Source organism: Myodes glareolus, chromosome 8, assembly GCF_982192425.1.
Source record: "Myodes glareolus chromosome 8, mMyoGla1.1, whole genome shotgun sequence".
Classification (NCBI taxonomy): domain Eukaryota; kingdom Metazoa; phylum Chordata; class Mammalia; order Rodentia; family Cricetidae; genus Myodes; species Myodes glareolus.
In genome coordinates this window covers 19571798-19595518 of record NC_142033.1, presented here as the reverse complement: position 1 = coordinate 19595518, position 23721 = coordinate 19571798, and the positions used below count along the sequence as shown (strand labels likewise).

Here is a 23721-nt window from a genome sequence, read left to right as displayed (position 1 = left end):
GGATGTAATGTAGATGATAGACTAGCCAGTTGAAGTATTTTGAACAAACATCACTATTTTCTGCAATAAATTTTACAATAGCTTTAGTATATGACATGAATAAGAAGAGTTGGCTCTCTAATAACTGTTACTTTAAATCCTATAAAATCTGCTCTTGATTTGTTTATTTAAATTTAGTATTTTTAAACTAACCATAAGAGGAAATAGGATATTCTGACATTGTAAGTTAGAATAATTTGACAATGTTAAAGACTGGATGTCTTAAGATGTAAAATATCAACAGATTAAATTGAAGGATTAGAATTCATGAAATGTAGTCTTTTTCTAGAGGATAACCTAACCTTTGAGATTAACAACATCAATAAGAAGCCTATGTCATGAGAGAAGGAAGACCATGTACATAGGGTAAGGAAGCTATTAGTTGTGGAAACTGAAAACATGCCATGCTATAAGTCCTCATAAAATTTTATTTTTTTCATACTAGACAGTGAGGGGAAAGCCACTGCATGAACTGATCTAAAAGAGAATTAGGAGAGAATTACTACTTGATATTGGTAACTTTGGTTTGTAGACTGTGTAAATACAGAAAAATAATGTACAACCTTTTAGTTCATTAATCCATGGTTTTCCCCTCTAATTTCAGTGTCAGCCAAAGAAGACTAAGAAGAATATACACTCTAGATTTCTGATCTAAACTTAAGTGTTGACTCTTTCATTTTCTTGATATAATCTTCTTCAAATTTCTCATACTGGGCTACAGTAAACTGATTCTTCCAGTCACCTGAAATACCTGTACAAGAGATAAAAAAAGAAGTTTGGGATTACTATTAAATTTCTGTCTCATAGTAATTTGAATTATCAACTTGAATGCATCATAACTTTAATCTTCAACTTCATATTGAACTGCTAGTCTTAAACCTTCCTAGCCTTCCAACTTCTGTAGATTTTATAATCATAATATCTTATGTAAAAATGATATTAATTATGAAGTGTCTTTAAAGAAATGGCGTGGAAGAATGCCACCTAATCTCAATATTAATTCTTTGACTGTAAGCACCCTTGTAACAAAGGGTAAAGGGCACTTCTCATTTATTTTAAAGCTTTGGTTAACAGGGAAAAAGGACAACTTTTGTGAAAAGTTTTATTAACAAGGAAGATTGGAAATTATTGGGGTAAATATAGTTAAGCACACTTACTGCTGAGCCTTTAAATGTCAAAAAGTTTTATAAAAATATACAGGATATACCATATCATAAAGACATGCTAAGAATATTTTATTAATTTATTGTTTTCACAGAATATTCTGCAGTAACATAAGAGACATAATTAGAAACCTAGTTTTCCATGTCAACTAGAGACATTTGATCCAGAAAATTTCTTGGATTTGAAAGGGAGACTTTCATCTACCTCATAAATTTCTAGACACCAATAGCTGTTTCCTAATTGTAACAATCAAAATGTCTTCACATGTTTGTTCCCTAAGAAACAAAAATCATACTTTGAGATATTACAGTAAAGCTTCTGATGGCATAATTCATTACCTACAAAAATCATTTAGAATCTATAAAATTTTATTCATAATGAGTCTTGATTGTTTCTTCATAGACATTCACCAAAATCTCTAAATCTACCTATCAATTATCTATCATCTATCTACTGCTATTTTCTACTCATACACACAGACACTTATGAACACATACACAAAATTAAATATATATGTAAATATATATAATATATATCAAATTTATAAAAGATGTTTAATGTTGAGTTAAATACTAAGGACAGAATGATAACACTTATTGGTGCACAGGATGTTGAGCAAATATTTCTCATCATAAATCTCTCTTTACATCTCACAGCAACGGCATAGAATAGTATACAATATTTCTTCTAAAGCTTTTGTTTTCTCTACTTTTCAGTTTCTCTCCTCAGCATACTTAATCGCTTCTAATTTCCTACATTCTCACACTATTGTGATTAATTATATTTTCCATCATGTGACCAGAAACTATACAGAAATGAATTAGTACTTTTCTCACCTTTCCTCATGAATGGCGACACAGAATGGTCCATCTCCTCTTTGTTCATAGTGGTATAATTTGCACTAGGATTCTCCTTCATTACATTAAAAGAGCTATGGTAGAGGATGTTATTTACTATTTCTTCTGGTATGTCTTTCTCTAGAAACTTTAATAACTTTTTAATTTCATACTTTGGATCCTGAAACGTTAAAGGGGAAAAGAATAATTTCATTTGGATTTGGTCACAAAGAAAAGAGTGCTCTTAATAAGATTTTGTTTAAACTTAACTAGTGGAAGTATATTTGAGGGTTTTATTATACTTTTAATTCATAAGGCAAGATTCAAACAGTTATATTTGTGGTTTTTAAAGAAGTAACTAAACTATTTGAAGACATGAGTGGAAATATACCAGTTTTTATTTCAAAGATACTATTGTCCTTGGATGGATAACAAGTAGCAAGATGGGGGAGTTATAAGAATTAGTATTGTATGCCAGAAATAAAGTTAAAAATAATTTAGCAATATTTATAGACTAAGAAGAAAAGAGAGTAAGAGACAAAGAAGTTAAATCTTAGGTTTCTTAAAAAAATAAACAGAAATTTCTCCTTACTTCTTTCATATCTTCATAAAATAGATAGAGGATACGGTAATCTTTTCTTTTCTCCCACCAGCCCTTCACATGATCATACCAGGAACCAAAACCCACTAAAGTTAAAGATAAAATGTGAAATTAAAAACTATTTACATGAAGTAGAAAATAGCAAAATGTCTCTTTAAGTCGTGATTATCTGTCCATAAACAGTGATTTCTGTAGTTCAAGGAAAAGGGCCATATGAATAAGAGTATGTGAGATAACCACTTTGTTACTGAATTTGAAATCTACTTTCAAAGAGAAAAGTAACTCTGTTACAAGGTGAATCATGTCTTTCCAAAATCCATATACTGAAATGGCCACACTTCAAACCTAATAATGAAATTGTACTTAGAGAACAGGTCCCTACAGAACTAATAAAATCAGTTCTTGATACTATCACTGCCCTTACTGGTAAAGGAGTTAAGTCAGACCCACCAAGATGGAAAACCATGGAGAGAACAGGGTGAAGAGAGCCCTGCACGGATTAAGGGAAGAGCTGTAAAAGAAACACTAATAGCACTTTCTTTTTTAATTTGTAGATTCTGAAAACTTAAAAACAATGCATTTCTAACATCTTAATCACTCAATATGATATTTTATGGTAGCTTTTGTAAACTAATATGTCATTTGATAAATATAACTAAAACCACAAAAATAAGGTTGCAGAACCCAAGTGTTTCAAATAATAAGCAATGTGCAAGTTCACAGGATAAGGACTAGTGAATAAATAACATTACATAAAGGGGGTGTCACAAGAGCCCTGTGGAAAAGTAGAGTGCATTTCATTCTGAGAAGTCTTTGGGGTTTGACAGGGCTAATAATATTGACACCACAAGCAAATAAATGTTCAAGCAATGAGAGCTGTTAAGTTCATGCTAGGTGTCACCTATACACATTTGCTTCTAAGTGGGGATTTATATAGGAACATGTCTACTGAGAATTTTTCCTACAGGAGTTTTGAATGGTAGAGAAGAGACTCCAAAGAATGGACACACAATTAAAATAATCCATTATAAGCACTGAGATTTAAAAGCACTTAAATACATTGCCAGCAGTCATTCATCACTAATGAAATGATGCAATCTAGGACCAAAAACATATATAGCAAAAATTATCCAAAAGTGCCCACAAAGAAGGAAGGATCTTATATTCTTTCTCTTTAGTCTCCATAATGTGTTTGGAGATGGTTTGGTAAATATTAAATTTATAGTATTCATAAGATTTAGATTTTAAACTTTATATTGCCTTGGGAAAAGAAAACCCTATTTGTTTTGAAATCATAACTAAAGGAACTGTTATACTCACCTTGTCCAGACATGAATTTATCAAGGAACTCCTCCCAGGTACCAGGCTCTGGGTGCATTTTGGCCATTTGGTAGAAATAATAGTAAGAAACAGCCACATCTTTGGCATTCCGTGCCACATAGACCATCTGAAGGGGCAAATGGAAGGCTGGGGTTTGTTTTTGTAAGTTAATAGTTTTTAACTATTGCTTACATTATCAGTTTGCTTATTTATTCTTTACAGTTTCTAAGCATGATATTTATGCAATAATGCCTGACTTACAGCATTCACAACTATATATTGTTTTAATACGCAGAAGCTCATCTCCCATTTTTGACAAATCTGCATTCTCTTTAACGTTTCACAAGATTTGGTGTAGGAGGGTCTTCTATTTATGTGTTGCTTTCATTGGTTAATTAATAAAGAAACTGCTTGGCCTGATAGGTCAGAACATAGGTAGGCGGGGTAGACAGAACAGATTATCTCTTGAAACATGAAAATTAACTACAATAAGAACTAGAGCATTCACCCCTATCCTTACACTGTAGACTCTTTGGCATGAGAAGATATTCTTCAGGCTATAGAAAGAGAAACCTGGACACCAGCCTAGTCAGAAAACCCTCTACCTACAACCAGTTCAGCCTGCAGGTTGTACTAGGGCAATGGAGGCACAGAACTTGTGTGTACCTGTGTTTGGTTAATTTGAGGTCCATGCCATGCCCTACACTGCCTGCATGGTCAGGAGCCCATGATTGCATAGACTAGAGACCTAGGGTAGAACCAAACATGACTGGCAAAATAAAATAAAATAAATGAAAGGGAGTGATTCCTAATGATATTGTTATACTCATAAATTGAGTCTTTGTCCAGCTGTTATTAGAGAGGCTTCTTGCAGTAGTAGATTGGCGCAGGTGCACAGACCCACAGCCAAACATTATTTGGAGAGAGAGTATAAATTGTAGGTGTTCATTGGACCTCTCCCCTCAGAGTTCAGGAACCCCATGGAAGACCAGAAGCTAGGATTGACTGTGGGAGTCAGAGAAAAACAGAACATCAGGAAAACAAGGCACATGGAGTCAGCTAAGCAGGGCTCATGTGGACTCACAGAGACTAAGGCAGCAAGCACAGGATTTACATGGGTCTGCATTGGGTTCTCTGCATATATGGTATGGCTTTTAGCTTGGTGCTTTGTGGCACACTTAACTGTGGAAGCCAGTGAGTCTCTGACAATTTTGCCTGCTCTTTACACTCATTTCCTTCTACTGGGTTGCCCTGTCCAGCCTCAATATGAGGGGTTTTGCCTTATCTTATTGCATCATGTTTTGTCCTGTTTGACTATTGGCTCTTGGAGGCCTTTTCTTTTCTGGAGATGAAATGGAGAGCGGATGGATCTATGGGAAAAGGGAGGTGAAGGGAACCTAGAAAGAATGAAGTGAGGGGAATCTGTGATGGAGATGTATTGTGCAAGAGCAGAGTCTACTTTCAATTAAAAAAAAAAGAGATACAAAGAAAGTTTGGGGAAAATGAACTAGACTGAATATTTAATAAATCAAACAACTTACATATTCTTAAATTTGGGAATCTATATGCATAGTGCATGTAGATTAATAGAAAACTTAAAACTATACAAAGGGATAGGAGAGAGACAAGAAAAGGTAGGATGACAGCAATCAAAGTGCACATATGCAAATATGAAATTATCAAACAGCAAAATTAACAAAATTAAATAAAATTTTAAGCTGAAAAATAAATTATCACTGAAGAAAAGCTATTAATAGATAATTTTAGAGTTAGAAAAGATTACAATCCCTTATATTCCAAACCAAAGCTATATAACAATATGTGTGGGATTAATATCTATGTATCAAATTTTAGGATCTGTATGAATGAAGAATTATTGTCCAATAAAAATTATTCTGGGGATGAAAAGATAGTTCAAAGGGCAAAGACACTTAAAATCAAGATTGATGACCTAATTTTAATGCCTAGAATCCACATGGTGAAAGAGATAATTGAGTCCCACAAGTTGTCTTCTGACTTTCTTCGGGGTAGGGAGAGAGAGAGAGAGAAAGAACGAGAGACCCTGGGAAATTTATTTTATGGAGTCTATCTACTGACATACATTAGGCCTCCTCTCCTAGAAAGCAAAATTTAAGATGCTTGAAGCTTAGCTGTGTATGGAGTGACCCTTTCCTAGGAAAATGTGTTCAAGAAGAAAGAGTATGCAAAGAGACTATTGTGCAGCTATGATTAGATTTTCCTTCTCACCCCACTGATGAGCAAAATGGGAACTTTCACACTTCTATGTCAAAAAAAGTGGCCATGATAAACTAGGAAATGAATATGGATAAGGAGTGGACTTAAAGGTTTTTCAAGAGATGTAGCACAGTTTGCTTGTACACTTATTGAGGAAATCATTAAACCCTGTAATCAATACTTGCTCTTTCTTATTTCAATATCAGGGGACCATAGCAATTAGCCCAAAGCATCTAGCAATAACATCTGTGGCCTTTTGCAAAATATATTTGACTTATTTTAGTATAGACAACATTCTATGAAGATGTCTCCACAACCTCCTAAAAGTAAACCAAGCCTCCTTCTGGGGCTTTTATTAATTTTCACTAATTGAATGTCTAATTCTCTGTCTCTGTCTCTCTGTCCCTTTCTGTTTCCATCTCTTTCTTTCTGTGTATGTGTATTGAGAAGATGGAAACCATTATGTAAAAGGAGGCAAAAGAAGAGATAACTCAGTGAAGATAATCAGGTGGTTAATAAGCCATAATTAAAATCCTAACCTACTTAGTCAATCAAAAACACAAAATAAACCCTTGAGTATCCACTGGTATGAATCAAATGAAATGATTTGCCTATATTTCATGTTAATGAAGATATGGAACAACTTAGTTGATACTGCTCATCAACATTTTGAATCCTATTTAAAAATATCTACTAAACCAATGAGTGAACATGTTAAGTTCCAACAATTCTATCCCTAAACACACAGTCAAGAGAAAATGTGCATACACGATATAGGTGGGTCTTCTTTCTATGTGTTGCTTTCACTGGTTAATTAATAAAGAAACTGTTTGGCCTGATAGGTCAGAACATAGGTGAGTGGAGTAGACAGAACAGAATGCTGGGAAGAAGGCAATGAGGCCGACGCCATGGAGCCAGCTGCCAGGTCAGACATGCTGAATCTTTTCTGGTAAGCCACCACCTTGTGGTGCTACACAGATTATTAGATATGGGTTAGTCAAAATGTGAGAGTTGGCCAAGAAGAGGCTAGAACTAATGGGCTAGGCAGTGTTTAAATGAATACAGTTTCTGTGTAACTATTTTGGGTAAAGCTAGCCAGGCGGCCAGTCGCCGGGCAGGACAAAAAGCAACCTACTGCTCCTTCTTCACATACATACCCTAAAAGATGAAAATATGAACAGAAACACTATTTCTATTGTTGACAACTGGCAGGAATTCAATCATCAAGCAATAGTACTATTCATAAATAATCTGTGAAGTGTTCACATGTATATGGTACTGCTTGTTACTGGTATTTAGACTTTAATCTGAATAAAATTTTAATATGCTCTTGTTAAAATTTGGATTTTTTGTCGTCATTCACGCAATTCATGATACAAAAAGTCTAATAAAACCTGAGAATTGCATGTGTAGAGAGATGGTTGTCTACTTTCTGTGAACACAAGAGAACACATAAATGCATATAATAGGAACAGCTTTCACATGTATCATGAGAGAAATCATAATGAATTGGACATTATACATGGCTTATAATTATAAGAAAGATGGCAGAAGGTTTTTTGATGATAATATTTTGTGTTTTTGGTGAAAACACAAAAATTACTACTAGAAGAATACTATGATATATATATTCTCAAAGATATGAGTTTCATATCTATGATAATTTCCTAATAATCATGAAGTTATTTTATTTTGTATGCTTGTACTTTTTCTCCCAAATATAATGTTTGGAAAATTTAATAAAATAAAATAATAAAATGTATGGATATATATAACTGTGTATCATTAATAATTAGTGAAATAGTATTTACACAGTACACTGGATTGCTTATAGAGTTATCATCTGCAAATAATATTTAATTTTAAATATTCATTGATTAATTTGAAGAATTAAATATACCTTGGTATGGAAGGTCCTTCTGTCAGTGTGTTGCTTTTATTGGTTAATGAATAAAGACCTGCTTTGATCCTATGGCAAGGGCAGAACAGAACTAGGCGGGAAAAGCTAGGCTGTGTGTTGGAAGAAAGAGGGCAAAGTCAGGCGAAGTCATGGAGCTACCAGAGAGAGATGCTGAGAACTTTACCCAGTAAGCCACAGCCATATGACAATACACAGATTAATAGAAATGGGTTAAATCAATATGTCAGAGTTAGTCAATAAAAAGCTAGAGATAATGGGCCAAGCAGTGACTTAATTAATACAGTTTCTGTGTGATCATTTTGGGTCTAAGCTAGCTGGGTGGCCATGAACCAACAAGTGGCCTCCTCCTAAAATACCTGTCAATTTCTTGTAAGTTTCAATGAATCTCTTCTGTTATTATTTGAATATCAATGATTGAAAAGTAGTGAATGGTTGGTGAATAAATTAAGAAAGTTAGAAATTCTGACCATGATTCTGCCATAGTGTCAATCCTTTTCTTCATAATTGGTGTCCAGTATTGTCATATGGACCCTTGGCTACAATTGTCATTCTGTTGCTTTGTAATGACTCATCCAATATTCACAATACCTTGTCTTACAGTTAAAAATGCACATATATACCACTTACATTATACAGACTGAACAGGTTGTGTATGTTGAAAAAGTGTATAAATGCATGCATACATACATACAAACATATATATGTTGATATATATGTTATATCACACATACATGTCAACAATTAAAGAAAAACCCTTGAATGTAAATAACAACAAGAGCAAGAAATTTATGGGTGGGGCTAGAGGGAGTAAATGGAAGGTAGAAATTATATAATTATATTCTAATCACAAAAAAATAATGAGCAAATCATGAAAAGACAGAGGGATCATTTTTCACTTGCTACCTTGCAGTCATTTTCCCAAAATGAGGAAGGCAGAAGTTGAACAGGGAGATGAGTTTTCACGAGTCGAGGAGACTGCATGTTTTTCAACAGTTCTATACCTACAAGCACACACATTAACAAACTGCATTATAGGCGTGAAGTCACGTGACTTATTTGCAATTTATCCTAAGATCTTTCTAATTATTAATGGCTTGGTAATGTTTATTTTTCTTTTTTTCTTTTTTCTGTTTTGCTAATTATAAGGTTCAACAAATTCCTATGTTCTTAAATCTCAAGGAATACAAACCATGAAAAGTCATGGCTAAGTGGCCTATTTTACTCTCTATAAGTACAATAGTATAATGATCTCTACATCTGGCTATAGAAACAGTTTTTGGTTTGTAACATCTTGATGGAGCAGAAGGAACAGTTGTGGAACAGTCTCTAGGTCTTCTCTTCACCCTTTGTCTTGTGTACAATATGAAAATATTTCAAAGTTCTTGTCAATCTCTCTCATATTCAAGTCCTAAGATAAAATTATATCATAATATTCATTGTTCTTTTTTTCAAGGTTTAAAATAATGTAAAGCAATGTATTCCCATATTTTTATTGAGCATATATAAAGTATTATCATTTTATATTGATAACAATATATATATGTATTAACTAGTTACATAATTTTGTGTGATTCAGTATTGAATTTCCTTGATATAATATGATACACTAGTTAAATTATGAAAATTTCTATATAATAAGATATTCAAGCTAGATCAAGATCTCACCATATGTAGATGCTGTCTGTGATGGGGCCTAGCTAAATTCTAGCTCCTCTAGACACTTATTTCACAGTATTTGTTCTTTATGTATTATTGTTGTTCTTGACTTCTTCACATATACTGGGAAAACTGGTAAATTTATTCCTATGGAAAGGAATAGTTATTTAAAAATACCATTTGACAGTCCTGGAATTATAAGCTCCATGAACGGCACCCGTTTGTAGATGGCATCCCGCTTACACTTCTCTGCATCTCCATTGTTGTAGATCAAATCCAGTATTTCACTGATCCAGGTTGTCCCTAAGAGGAAAACAGAAGAAATTACAATCTCTTCTGAGAACATGAGGAAGCCAAGGGAGGAGGAGGTGTTTTGAAATATCTGAAACTAACAAACTAAGAAACAAATAAAATATGGTTTTTATTTTCATTTTCTTTCTTTCTATTAATTCTTCCCAAAACTGATCTTTCTGTTTGTTTGGCTTTTCTTTTGGTGTTTCAAGAAAGGGTTTTTCTGGATAGCCCTGACTGTCCTGAAACTCACTCTGCAAACCAGGCTGGCCTCGAACTCAGAGATCCACCTGAGTAATGAAATCAAATATGTACACCACTACTCATGATAGGAAATAGGTTCATCTATCAGGGATGTAAACACTTTTATTGTATAAAATCTAACTTAAAATGTCTCCAAAAGTAGATTTAAAAAGTGTGTGGAAGAGACAGTGTACAAGTAATGATAGCAGCAAAGTCCTCTCCTTTCCCATTCCTGCCCCAATACTCCTTCTTCAAAATGGTTTAATTTGAATCAAAGTATTCTAAAATATATTTGCATTGGATCCTGAGTATAATGGGCAAGACAATAGCCAACTTGATGAAATCATCAGTTCATTCATTTCCTATTAATATAAAAAATTATTATAAGCTGGGCTGTGGCTGTGGTGGTTCATGCCTTAATCCCAGCACTCAGGAGGCAGGGACAGGCAAATCTCTGTGATTCGAGGCCAGCCTGGACTACAAGAGCGAGTTCTAGGACAGGCTCCAAGGCTACAGAAAATCCCTGTCTTGATAAACCAAAAAAAAAAAAGCTATTATAGCATAGAATTGAAGAAAATGGCAGATAAAGAGGATCACCATTTGCTGGAGGTGTGAAAAGAGAATACAAAGAACTTTTGCTTGTAATAATCAGGGTGCTATATCCAACAATAAGACCCATTTGAGCTCAGTACAGTTATTCACTCTGACAACTACGAGAAAATGTTTTACCAGTCCTTTGGAAGAAAAAGTCCCAAAATCAAATGAGAACACAGTCTGTTCAATAGCATATGTCCTTTGATTATAAACTAAAAGTAAATGAGAGAGAGAAAAACATTGTCAAAACCATCAGAGAGAGAAAAAATTGCCAAAACCACCTTTTTTTTTTCATACCGACAGTGTCATATGTTATATTTGTTTACTTCCTAAGATCCTGGAAGCATGTAGGATTTGTGAGATTTTGGTAGATTCGAATATCTTAAATCCTAGTATGTTTGTTTGTTTGTTTTATCCTTAGGGAATTAAGTAGAAATACAGAGGAAAGTTGATGTTAGAACATTTATTAGGCAGGAAGTTTGATTGATTGTGGGTTCAATTGATTGTGGTTTCAAGTAAATTCATGGGATACTTCGGAAATGGATGTAAATCTATCTAAGCTGAGTCAAAATTGTTCCCAATAGTCACAATTCTCTTTTTACATGTTAGAAAAATTCAGCTTAGATTAGACAAGAATCTGAAGGCAGGCAGGCTCCTAAATATGAATCATTATCTAACCAGCAAGAGTCAATACATTTAAAGTTCTTACCAGATTTGGGATAGGTGGAGATCAAAAGATCATCAGGCCGGGCCTCAAATGACTCCACTTGGGACCACTGCTCAGCAATGCTCCAGAAGAGAGGGATCCCTTGAACATCCACTAATTCCCTCCTGAAGATGTCCAGCTTCTTATCCATTTGGAGAGACTAGATTTTAACAAAGGGTAGCATCAATCAAATTTAAAATGTTGCTAATTCCTGGTAGCAGCCAGAGTCTGAGTTGATGTTCGTGGTTCCTGTTACCGGCAAGGGCTATATGATTGCAGGTAGTCTGGACAGCCACCAGAGACCATTCGTGTCCAATGGCCTTGATGCTGCGAGTCATACTGATCTTGGTGGCCTGTGTAGCCACCAGGACCAAGGTGACGTCCAGGCCTGAGCTGCTGCAGAGAGCCATGTCTTGATCTGTGTTCCTGCTCCAGCTTGGGTCTGTGATGATGTTCGTGGCCATGTTGCCACCGGGGTCATAGGAGCCATTCATGCCCCCCAAAAAGGCAATGTTGAGCCAGCACTGCCTCATGCTGGACACTAGCAGGAGAGCTGACCCTGACCTCTATGGGAGAGTTGGACCCCCCTATTCAGGAGTGATGGCCCCATCCTTCACCGTCAGCATAGGAGAGCTCCCCCTGGTGGCATGGTTCTAGAAAAGCTGGCTCTGTCCCTCTAATGGACCAGACCAATAGAAATTGATGAAAAGAGAGAGCACAAATTTGAATGACAGCAGATGAAGGTTTAAGGGAGGGTGTGAAGTTGGGGGAAAAGAAGGATATCGTCCACTAACACCCTTTGAAACACTAGCTTTGTTGACCCCATGCTACTTTATATTTTCAACAAGATTATAGATAGAGTCACTTGTGTTTGTCTCTTGCCTGTTACAGGTTGGAAGAGAACTTGAAATATACCATTAATTACCAGAATCCCCCTGCCTCAATGCTTAGAACAAGTTGAGGAATTCTTTTACTTCCTCTAAAAATCTAACTTTAAAGTGTTGGCCAGACCGAGACTTTGTATTAAGCTGTTTAAAGATTCCTAATAGTCAATATCAACTACTTGCCAATACAATTCAATGTCAGATAAATGTCTTTGATTAAAGGCAGTAGATAAAAAAATTAGCTCTCTGTATCTAAATTTTTCATTAGCTGAATCAACCACCTGTACATTGTAAATGTTCACAAATAGTTTCCTTCCATTATATCATAAACAATATGAAATGCAACTACTTGCATAACATTTATATATTAGGCATTTGATGTAAGATAGACAAGGTTCAAACCTTTGAGAGGATACAAGTAAGATATATACAACTACTGGGCCATTATGTAAAGAACCTAAAACACCTGAAGATTATGAATCTTGGGATCTGGGAACCAATTCTTCTTGAATATTAAAAGACTTTCACTCAAATTGTGTTTGAATCACAATTTTTTTATCATCTTGTCCTTCAAATTCTCTCAAATCCATTTCTAACAGACATAAACTGAATATATTATTTACAATATGTGGTGCAAAGTGTTGAATAATTTATATCCAGTTAAACATTTTATAGTATATTGTAAAAGGAGCAGCAGGCTGTGTTCCCACCCGGATCCCAGCTAGCTTACCCATGAAATAATTACATGGAAACTGTATTCTTTTAAACACTGCCTGGCGCATTAGTTCTAGCCTCTTATTGGCTAACTCTCACATATTAATTAACCCATTTCTAATAATATGTATATCACCATGAGGTTGTGGCTTATCGGGAAGATTCTAACCCACATCCATCTTAGAGAGGAGAGCCATGGCATCTGTCTGACTCTGCTTCTTTCTCCCAGCATTCTGTTCTGTCTGCTCTGCCTATCTAAGCTGCTGTCCTATCAAAAGCCAAGGCAGTCTCTTTATTAACCATTGAAAGTAACACATAGACAGATGACCCTCCTATATCAGTATATAATTTCATAAAAGATTCAAAGTTATGCAAATCACCTCAAACCAATAACAGAGCAAATGTGTAAATGTATGTGTTGGCACTTGGATTTTGTTTACCAAGCAACACATTCTTCTTTCCCTACCAACAAATAAGGCTATGCCTAGAATAGTGGCCACACAGGCAAACAAAACATAGCTATAGTGCTGGGAGCTATGCAGCCTCATCTTGAATTAACATATGAATGGGTCTATATGAGGCAAGACACTTGGAAGAAGGTCTCTCACTTGATAACGGCCAGTAGACTTCAGGACACCACAGGACTTTGATGAATTCATGAAGCTTGCAGACTCTTTTCTCACATTATATTGTTGATTTATTGGGCAATTTTTAGTTTTACTTTGTCAATCACACAGGCAACAGCTGAAATTTTTCCTGGAAATTCTGTTCTCTCTCAAATGGTTTCCCCTTAGAGTCAGAAGAGGACTAATGCTTCTCAAATTTATTATCTGGAATGAATAACTACAACTCCTACTTCTGGGAGCTTTTCTTACTCAATAAATATAGTTAGGTACATATGAGAAAACAACACAGGACATTAACCATGCCTCACAGTTCAGGAAGGGAGAGTAAGGCATGAATATACAAAATAAGAAAAAAGTCTCAGGAATACACATAGTGCCAACTGTTGAGAGTAAATCCCCTGGACCCCAAGTGTAGCATGAGGGCCGGCTTGTTGGGGCTTCTGTCCCACCCGGTACCCCACAACCGGCAACTCCCAAGGAAAATCAATCACACAGAGATCTCTATAAGTTATAAACTGATTGGTCCATTAGGTCAGGCTACTTATTAGTTCTTATAACTTATGTTACCCCATTATCCTTATCTACATTAGCACATGGCTCAGTACCTTTTCCAGTGGGGCAGCTTACATCTTTCCTCTCTGGTGGTCTGGGCAGAACTGTGGAGGGAGCCTCCTGCTTGCCAGAATACTCCTAGTCTCTTTGCTCCACCTCTACTTCCTGTCTGGCTTTCCCGCCTATACTGCCTGCCTGGCCAATAAAATATGATTGACAGAATACAGATAATTCTCCTGGACCACCCAAGCATGTAGATCTAGTATGATCTATATGATCTAGGTCTGATGGGTGTAGTCCACCAGTAAGCTAGAATTAACCAGACCAGCTCAATACAACAGATCTATTTTAATAATTGAAAACGGGAAAACTCACATGACTGGGATCAGGCGAACACTGCACGTGCAAAGAGGAGAAAGAGCACACCTGGATTCCCAGGTCTTTCTTCCCTGGCCCCTAGTGGCCACACCCTAGTCAAATGTGATTGGCTGAACTTCCCCATCATAGGTCCTAATGATAAGATCTAATATGATCCAATGGGAAAAATGGGATGTAATGTAAAATGTAAAATATGGGGTGCAATGTAAAATATGGGATGGATAAATCTATCTTTACCACATGCAGGAATTTATATTGGTGGAAGAGGTACAGTATAGTAAGATGGGGGAAGAGTGCCTTATCAAAGTCTGTCTTTTACAGAGACTGAGACATGGATCCTCTTGTAGAAAAGAGAACTATACAAAAGCATATATTCACACATTAAAAAATTGCATGGGTCAGAATATTGTTGATTTTAAGTATTGTGCCCATGTTTACTAGTTTTTACCTTTGTAGATGCAAGTAGCTGTCAGCCACCATAAGTGCTATAAGAGCAGGGTATGTTGGGCTCAATATTTAGTTAAGTCTGCAAAAATGTTGAACCTTTTGACTAGAATAAGCTTATGTAGGGATTTGGAAAATGTATTTGGGGAAGTATAAATGGAAACAATGCAGGCTTTTATAATGATTATGATGTATTTCCTTTTTTAAAAAAATAATTTTTAATATTTATTTGTTGTATATACAATTTATATATTTATTATATATACAATGTTCTGCCTGAATGTATGCCTGAACACCAAAAGAGGGCACCAGATCTCATTGCAGATGGTGGTGAGCCACCATGTGGTTGCTGGGAATTGAACTCAGGATCTCTGGAAGAGCAGCCAGTGCTCTTTACCTCTGAGCCATCTCTCCAGCCCATGATGTATTTCTTAAAATATGATGTATCTTGAAAGTCAAAAATAGGAGCCAATAATAAGCTGTTCATGTAATGCTGGTAAGAAAATTTCTGTTAAAGTATAAATAAAGATGGCTCGAGGTATTCGAGGCCACTTGAGTGCAATCCATCTGGTGGTAAGAAATTTTTCTTGGGCCAACACCCTTTCCCCATCTCAGTACCTAAACCTGAGCTGAGGCTGGATTCCCAGCACTATAGTGTTTTGAAAAATCGTAGTCTGATTGCTTTCCTATTGATTAATATTTCATTGTAGGTGACATTTGCTTAATTACTAAGAATTTTTATTTGTCTGTGCCCATATATTCTTAGTTCTACTAGACTAGGTCACAGAAAGTGGATGTTTTATTTTGTTATTTCTTTTGTTATTTTGTTACTCACAGCTTGCTCTATGCACAAGAAATATACTCATGTATCAATTAAAATAGGGAACAGTTGTGAAAAAGTCATTAGTTGATTTTATCACTGTGAAAAAAATATTAGAGTGCACTTATCCAAGCTAAGACAGCTACAGTGTCCTTAGAAAAAAAGTACAGTCACTTTGGAAACCAGATTGGAAGTTTCACAAAGAACTGGAAACAGAACTGTCCTATGACCTAGCTACACTCCAAAGGGCATCTATTTAGTGCATACTTCAGAGGCACTCACACGTCCACATTTGTTGCTAAGAAATTGAATCAATCTAGGTTTCCATCAACAGATGAATGACTGAGAAAAATGTGGCACTTTTCCACAATGATATATTACTCATCAGTACAGAAAAATGAAATTTGCAGAAAGCAGTTGCAAATGGAAAAAAATTATACCTAGTAATGTCACTTAGGCCCAGAAAGATAAAACCATATGCTCTCTTTCATAAGTGGATCCTAGCTTTAAATATTTTGTTTTCAGTGCTTAATTCGGAACACATCAGGAAACCAGGAAATTAGAATTAAATAAATGAAAAGGAGCTTTGCTGTTAAGATTGTGCTGTTGTTAGAGGTAATAGGGTGGAAGTTAAAACCCAAAATTCTGTGTTCATCTCTTCTACCAACAAATAGATTGCTCTTTTATTTTCTCATCACAATCTTTTTGTTTATTTGTTTGTTTTTGTTTTTCAATACAGGGTTTCACTGTGACTTTGGGGCCTGTTCTGGAACTAGCTCTGTAGACCAGACCAGACGAGGCTGGCCTCGAACTCACAGGGATCTCCCTACCTCTGTCTCCCAAGTGCTGGGATTAAAGGCATGCATCACCACCACCTGGTCTTAATATACAGTCTTCAGCTGCTTTTTGTTTTGTTTCATGATCCATCAGATCATCGCAGACCCCCCTCTCAAAAGTAATGTTGCTCTTTAAATAAACATGGGCTACCAGAAATGTTTTGGCTGCACTTGTTCTTTCTCAGAAAAGGGATTGGCATACTTATGCTAATGTAACATAAACCTAATATTTTAAATTTGTGAAATTTGTATATTTAGGATGTAAAACAATTAAAATTAATCTGCCTAAAATGCAAGAATCAAAGCCAATCGCTAGGACAGAATATCCAAAGTTTCTTGATACAGATAAAACAAAGAATCTTGTGCCCTGTCTTATGCACTAACTCTGTCTCTCATCAATAAGGACATTCACACAAGGAAACTCTTAGAAAATCTATTTTGCCGTCTTGGAGATGGATTCCATGTTTTCAAAGTGCTTTCCAATTATTTGTTTACACCCATAGACTGAGGCTGCTCTCAATTGCGGTCAAAAGTCAGGGGAGAGATTCATAGCTAACTAAACCGGGCAGTGGTGGTGCACCCTTTAATCCCAGCAGTAGGAAGGCAGAAGCAGGCAAATCTCTGTGAATTCAAAGCCAGCCTGGCCTATAAGAGCTAATTCCAGGACAGGCACCAAAGCTACACAGAGAAACTCTATTTTAAAAAAGCAAAACAAACAAACAAAAATGCCCAAGAACATAGTTGTTTAAAAGTGTTAAGAATAATAGAACTCAGTCTATTATTCTTAGCACTTTTCTTTCTTTCTTTCTTTCTTTCTTTCTTTCTTTCTTTCTTTCTTTCTTTCTTTCTTTCTTTCTTTCTTTCTAAAAATTTCCACTTCCTCCCCTCCTCCCAATACCCTCCCACTCCTCCCACTCCTTCTCCTCCTCCCTCTCCAGTCCTAAGAGCAGTCAGGGTTTCCTGCCCTGTGGGAAGTTCAAGTTCCTCCCCCCTCCCTCCAGGTCTAGGAAGGTCAACATCCAAACAGACTAGGATCCCAAAAAGCCAGTACATGCAGACGAAACAAGTCCCAGTACCATTATCAATGGCTTCTCAGTCAGCCCCCATGTTAGCCACATTCATAGCATCCAGTTTGATCACATGCTAGTTCACTCCCAGTCCAGCTGGCCTTGGTGAGCTCTCCTTAGATCAGTCCCCTTGTATCAGCGGGTGAACGCACCCCTCGCGGTCCTGACTTCCTTGTTCATGTTCTCCCTCCTTCTGCTCCTCATTTGGACCTTGGGGACTCAATCCAATGCTCCAATGTGGGTCTCTGTCTCTATCTCCATCTATCGTCGGATGAAGGTTCCCTCTGATCGTGATTTCCTTGCTCAACGTTCTCCCTCCTTCTGCTTCTCATTTGGACCTAGGGAGTTAAGTCGAGTGTTCCAATGTGTGTCTCTGTCTCTATCTCCATCCATCGCCAGATGAAGGTTCTATGGTGGTATGCAAAATATTCATCAGTATGGTTATGGGTCAAGGCCAGTTCAGGTACCCCCTCCTCTGCCCGCTGCCCAGGGAACAATCTGGGGACCTCTCCTTGGACCTGGGAACCTCTCTAGAATCAAGTCTCTTGCAAACCCTAAAGTGGCTCCCTTAGTTGAGATATATACTTCCCTGCTCCCATATCCATCCTTCCTCCCTCCCCCCATCCCATTCCCCCAAGCTATCCCCAATCCTTCCCTTCTTCCTTCTCTCTAACCATCTCCCCTTACTTCCACCCCCCCAACCCCTGTGCACCCAAGTTTGCCTGGCCATCTTGTCTACTTCCAATATCCAGGAGGATAACTATATGATTTTCTTAGCACTTTTAAACAACTATGCGTGGGCAATCTCTCCCCCGCAAGACTCAGGAAGCATTCCAGAAGAGAGGACAGAAAAGTGCAATAGCTAGAGGATTGGGAGAAATGCTGATAAATGTCTTCTGGCCATGACATGGCTGCCTAACATACCCATGAGCTTGCAGCACCTGGGGCTATCTGCTCAAGATCTGAACGATATTAAGCCAACCAAAATTCCAGGATAAAAGAAGGAGTAGATAATCCTCAGGCCTTCCTCCTTTCCAGGACCTATTAGAAATTATAGTATCTGAACAAGGAGGAATAACCGAATTATGAAGATGTGAATACTTGGTAGCATAACCGTAATCCATTGAACGGCCCCACAGCCATGCACTTGTGGGTAGCACTAACTGACTTAGTGGTTTATAAAAAATAAAAATAAAAGACATAAGCTGTGAGAAGGATTTGATGAGGGAGCAAAGAAGAGACTGCAAGTTGGAAATGGAATAGATATGTTCTTATTTCACCATCTATATATATGAAATTCTCAATGATAAAAAATAAACACTGAAAACATTATTAACAAAATACCAGGTAGAGTGTGGTCAGTCCCTTTCATAAGGCACTTTCTATTCTTAATGATCATATTGGACTAATACATGCACAACCAGAACTTTTTAAAATGACATATAGTGTATTCTTTAATTTACATAAGAATCTTATGTGCTAAGTACAACTGTCACATTTTAGCTACAGAGGAAAATAACAATGAGAAACTTAATTAATTCTACTCCAGAATTTTCTCTTAGTAAGTGGCAGAATTTGGTTTAGACCAAGATAGTTTGACTGTATGTCCTACAGTGTTAGCTATTCTAAAGTTGTGTTATAAGCCTTTAAACAATAAACAATAATACAAGGTACAACAAGAGAAACTCCAAGTTATGCCAAGGTACTAGCAAATGAATAATAAAGGTGAAGTGGTAAAAATTTTCATTAATGATCTGAGGAGAATGTGCTAGTTCACAGAGGTTAGCCCTGTTGTTTTTACTCCCTGTATTCCTGAATAATGAGCTTCACGCAGATTGGTATTAAATATAATATTGAAGAGAATATGAAATAATTTAGAAAACATAATTCTACTAATGATTTCTTTAAATAATATTTGTGTTCTTCCGATATCCATATAGTCTACTCGATTATATGAAAGGTAAGATTGTACCTAGAGTCATTTCTGAGTGAATATTTAAATATTGTAAGATACTGTCTAGATAATGTTCTTTGAACCTTGTGGAATATCTGCTTTGACCAGTATCTGACAATCACAGATCACACAGCCAGATGCTTAGATTCTAAAAGTATAATTTATAATCCTTGGATTTTTGAAATTTTGTGTTTAAATTTAAGATTCCATATTTGTAATTTCTGCTTCTTAAAAAATCACAGTAAATTTGGCTTACCTTTAAATCCTGAGAGCTTTAAATAAATTGTCTCAGATTAAGAATCAGAGCCAAAATCTTGTTAAAAGGATGATGCCCCTGGGTAGTACACAACTTAATAGGAGAAAGAAATTGAGTCATTGTAATCTCGGGAAATATTGGAAGATGTTTGTTTCCCTAAAGCCACTCCTCTGTTTACCTTCCTCAATTGTCCCTTGACTATAACTTCCCTAGGGGTGTAATTATAAGACCTGACATCTTATATGTTTTGTGCATTGGTTACAGTCATTACTGATGAATTATTAACTAGGACTTTTCATCCTACTGGTGAGTTAAGCAGTATTGAAGCTGATTATATTTTGAACTTTATGCATTAAAGTAAATATCAAATTCATGACAATCAATACATTATTCTCCTAGAAATTTATAACTTGGTAGTTAACAAATCCTTAGTGTGAAACAAGTATTTATCATCACACAATGGAAAACTTAAAATAATGAGATAATATGTTTAAGTCTCTTTTTCTTTTTAGTTATATCAGGGAAACACAGTTTTAGTTTTGCTAGGTAAATAAAAGCTTATAGTCACCACATTGATGTTTAATAATTAAATGAATTATAAGTAAATATAATTGATGTTTTCATGCTACATATTCATAAAGGTTGATGCACTAATAATTGATTTATAATTACTTACTTTAGAACTACTCAGATTGAAAAATCTGGAAATGCTAGACTGCCCAGTCTCCTCTCATTGACATTGATGTCAAGTCTGATCATTCTGAAGTTAATTCTTTGCCCAGAATTCAATAAAATGAAATGCAGGCACTGCAAAAAATAAAATTTGCCTTTAATTTCTCAGAGAAATAGAGAATTGCCCTCTGTAAACACTTGTGTCTGCAACAGTCTGAAATATGTAGATTTTGATGGGGCACAAGACCTTGCCATTTTGTTAAAGTCTTTTGAAAGCGACTTCTAAACATTTGCATTTAATTGCAAAGGTTCTATTATAATTAACTGTGTCAATTTTTAGAGAACAAGACTATGTTGCTCTTGGTTTAAAAAACAAAGATAAATTTGCAAACAACCCAGGAGAATGGGACAAGGGAGAAAGTTCAGAGGTTAAAAAAATAAAATGCTTGTTACTCTTGCATTTATTCAAACAATAAACATTCCCATGGCTACTTCACAGGGCTCTTCATCAGCAGCAACAGTTTTTGTTCTGTGCAAACTTGTTACCATAGTGCTTTGTTATTGAACTGAAGCCAAGGAGAAGGAAAGCGTTCAAAAGAGCATTCGAAATGGAGGGAGAATCCTTGTATTAACAGCAGCGGGAGGGGCACTTAAAATCAAACGCGAATATCCTTTAGGAAATAACAAATCATCAGAAATTTAAGAGCAATTACCGCAGTGACTTTTTACTATCTGATAAAATAAACTATATGTAAACATATTTAAGAGCCAAAATATTCTAGAAGGGAACACAAATTAGCTATCAGTGGCAAATACTCTTGATTAGTATTGGCACAGTTCTTTATTGTTGAGATCCTGGAGAATCATATAGAAACAAGCATATATTGATTATCTTTGCCTCCCTCTTGTTTTCATGGCTTCCAATTACAGATCGTAGGACTCAGCCTCTGAATATTCCCCAGTAATGAACAGAAACACTGAAAAGATGAAAAGTAATATTTACTATGACTGCAATTTATACCTTTAATATTACTTTCATCTTTCCAAATGTAAAACTTAGTTGAGAAGACTAATTCAATAGAACTTTAAATATTAATGTTCTGTTTTTACTGGGAAGAAATTTAGAATTAAGGATTTCCAAATGTTTCCTATCTTGTGGTTAAAAACACAAATACAAGAATGTTTTGGGTTTTAGTCTCTTGTTTCTCCGTTCTAGAACGTAGGGTTATTAAAATGATGGAACTTATAAATTACTTACCAGGCACTTGTGACGAACTGGAGGACGAACCTGTGTTTGTAGAGATGCTATTTAATAGAAGCCTTGTTCTCTGAGTTGCTTTGAATGGTGAAGCCTGAAGACTAATGACTTGCTTAAAGTTATTTGCTTTGCTGTACAAAGCCAGTTGCTGTCTTAAGTGTAAAAGACTCAAGCATGCCTTATGGGTATAGGTTAAAATTGTAGATAGGGTAAAATATGATAAAAGAGTGTATCTATTCTGAACTTACTGCTCTGAAGTAGTTGTAATCCACACTGAAAGCCCTGTGTTTTCACTCTAGAGCTCCTGGTTTGGAAGGAAAAGCAAACAACAGAAACTGTTTCGGGGCTCCAAGCCCCTAGGAGTCGATCCAAAAAACAGTGACTGAATTCTGCAGCTGCAAAGACAAGAGCATGTTCCCTGTGAGGGAGAAAGGGGAGAGGAAATGTGGCCAGGAAAACATAGAGCAAATTCTACTCCTAAATGATGCTGTACCATCCTGAAACAAGTCAAAATAACTGCCAACATTTCACACTGTGACTGTGATAATGTCTAGTTCCAAATACAAGTAGACTGAGGATCTTAATTTCTCATATTGCCAAAAGACAACCTGGTATGCGCTTATTGCTTTTATTCCTGGTTTTTGCATCTGATTACTGATGTGACAAAATAAGTTGAAGTTAAATTCTCCCATTTTGTAAGATATAAGGATATAACTAAGTTTTATTATTCTCCTATGTGAACATCTCAGGCATACATATTGTTTGGTACAGAAGAAAAATCTTGACTGGGGATTTTTATTTCAGTCTGTTGGGCCAAAATTATCTCAGGGCCTGTACCTCAAGGCCTGTAGGACAGAAAAAAGCCCAACTTGAGTTTGAAGGATAGTCTTAAAGCTACCAAGTGGTGGATGCGACAGTAAAATCTAGGTAGATGCCCCTCCAGGCAGAGAGAGGGTTTGGCTGTCTCTCACTGACTGGAGATTAAGACCCCTAGAGAGACCACCAGAAACCAGAGAAGTCCAGACTGCAATAAGGAAGGTTTACTGTTAGCGTAATATGGTCTAGCTAGGGACTCATCTCCACACTCTAAGCAGAGATGCAGGGAGGAGCTTGAACCCCTCTGTGGGGTTAGCTTCTTAAAGGCAAAAACTACAAGCCCTTCAGGGCCTTCACGGGGATTTGGCACAGGTGGAAGGTCTTTGCTCTTTCCATCCTGCTATGTAAGCTTGTTCTTTGTTTTCAGAGCAAGGTCACTGAGTCAGGACATCTTTATCAGTCTCCAACAGGTGGCTGGGTGTCCTTGTGCTTTGGAATTTCCCAAGAAAGGGGGCCACTATCTTTTCAGGGAACATGAAGCTAGTCTGGAGTTTTTTATTTTAAAACACCCTGCTAGGAAATTCCTTCTCGTTTCTTTGAGAATATGGGATGAGGATCTCACAGAGGACCCCCACATCACACAATGTCACTTAAACTGTATAAGCTGATGCTCACTGTAATAAACTGAGTTCCTGCTTTGACATGACTCCCTATCACTTCTGATTGTCCTGTATGGTGGGGCTGCCAAAGGGAGGATAGCACACTCACATTTCCCTTGAAAATCAGGCTAAAGAGGCCTGGCATTATTCTGCTTCAGGGACGAAGCCCACCCCAGCCC

At 36.4% G+C, this 23721-nt stretch overlaps 1 protein-coding gene across 1 annotated transcript; it reads right to left on the bottom strand.

Moving 5' to 3' along the window:
• Positions 1–447: 447 nt before the first annotated feature.
• On the bottom strand, positions 448–22457 carry LOC125406228 (sulfotransferase 1 family member D1). Its single transcript, XM_085691676.2, has 8 exons — positions 22068–22457; positions 11610–11766; positions 9950–10075; positions 9020–9117; positions 3961–4087; positions 2632–2726; positions 2040–2220; positions 448–790 (listed from the first exon to the last, which is right to left on the bottom strand). Exons 2-8 carry the CDS (start codon positions 11755–11757, stop codon positions 678–680), a joined length of 888 nt encoding a protein of 295 aa, XP_085547802.1. The 5' UTR covers positions 11758–11766; positions 22068–22457; the 3' UTR covers positions 448–677.
• Between the last annotated feature and the right edge of the window lie 1264 nt (positions 22458–23721).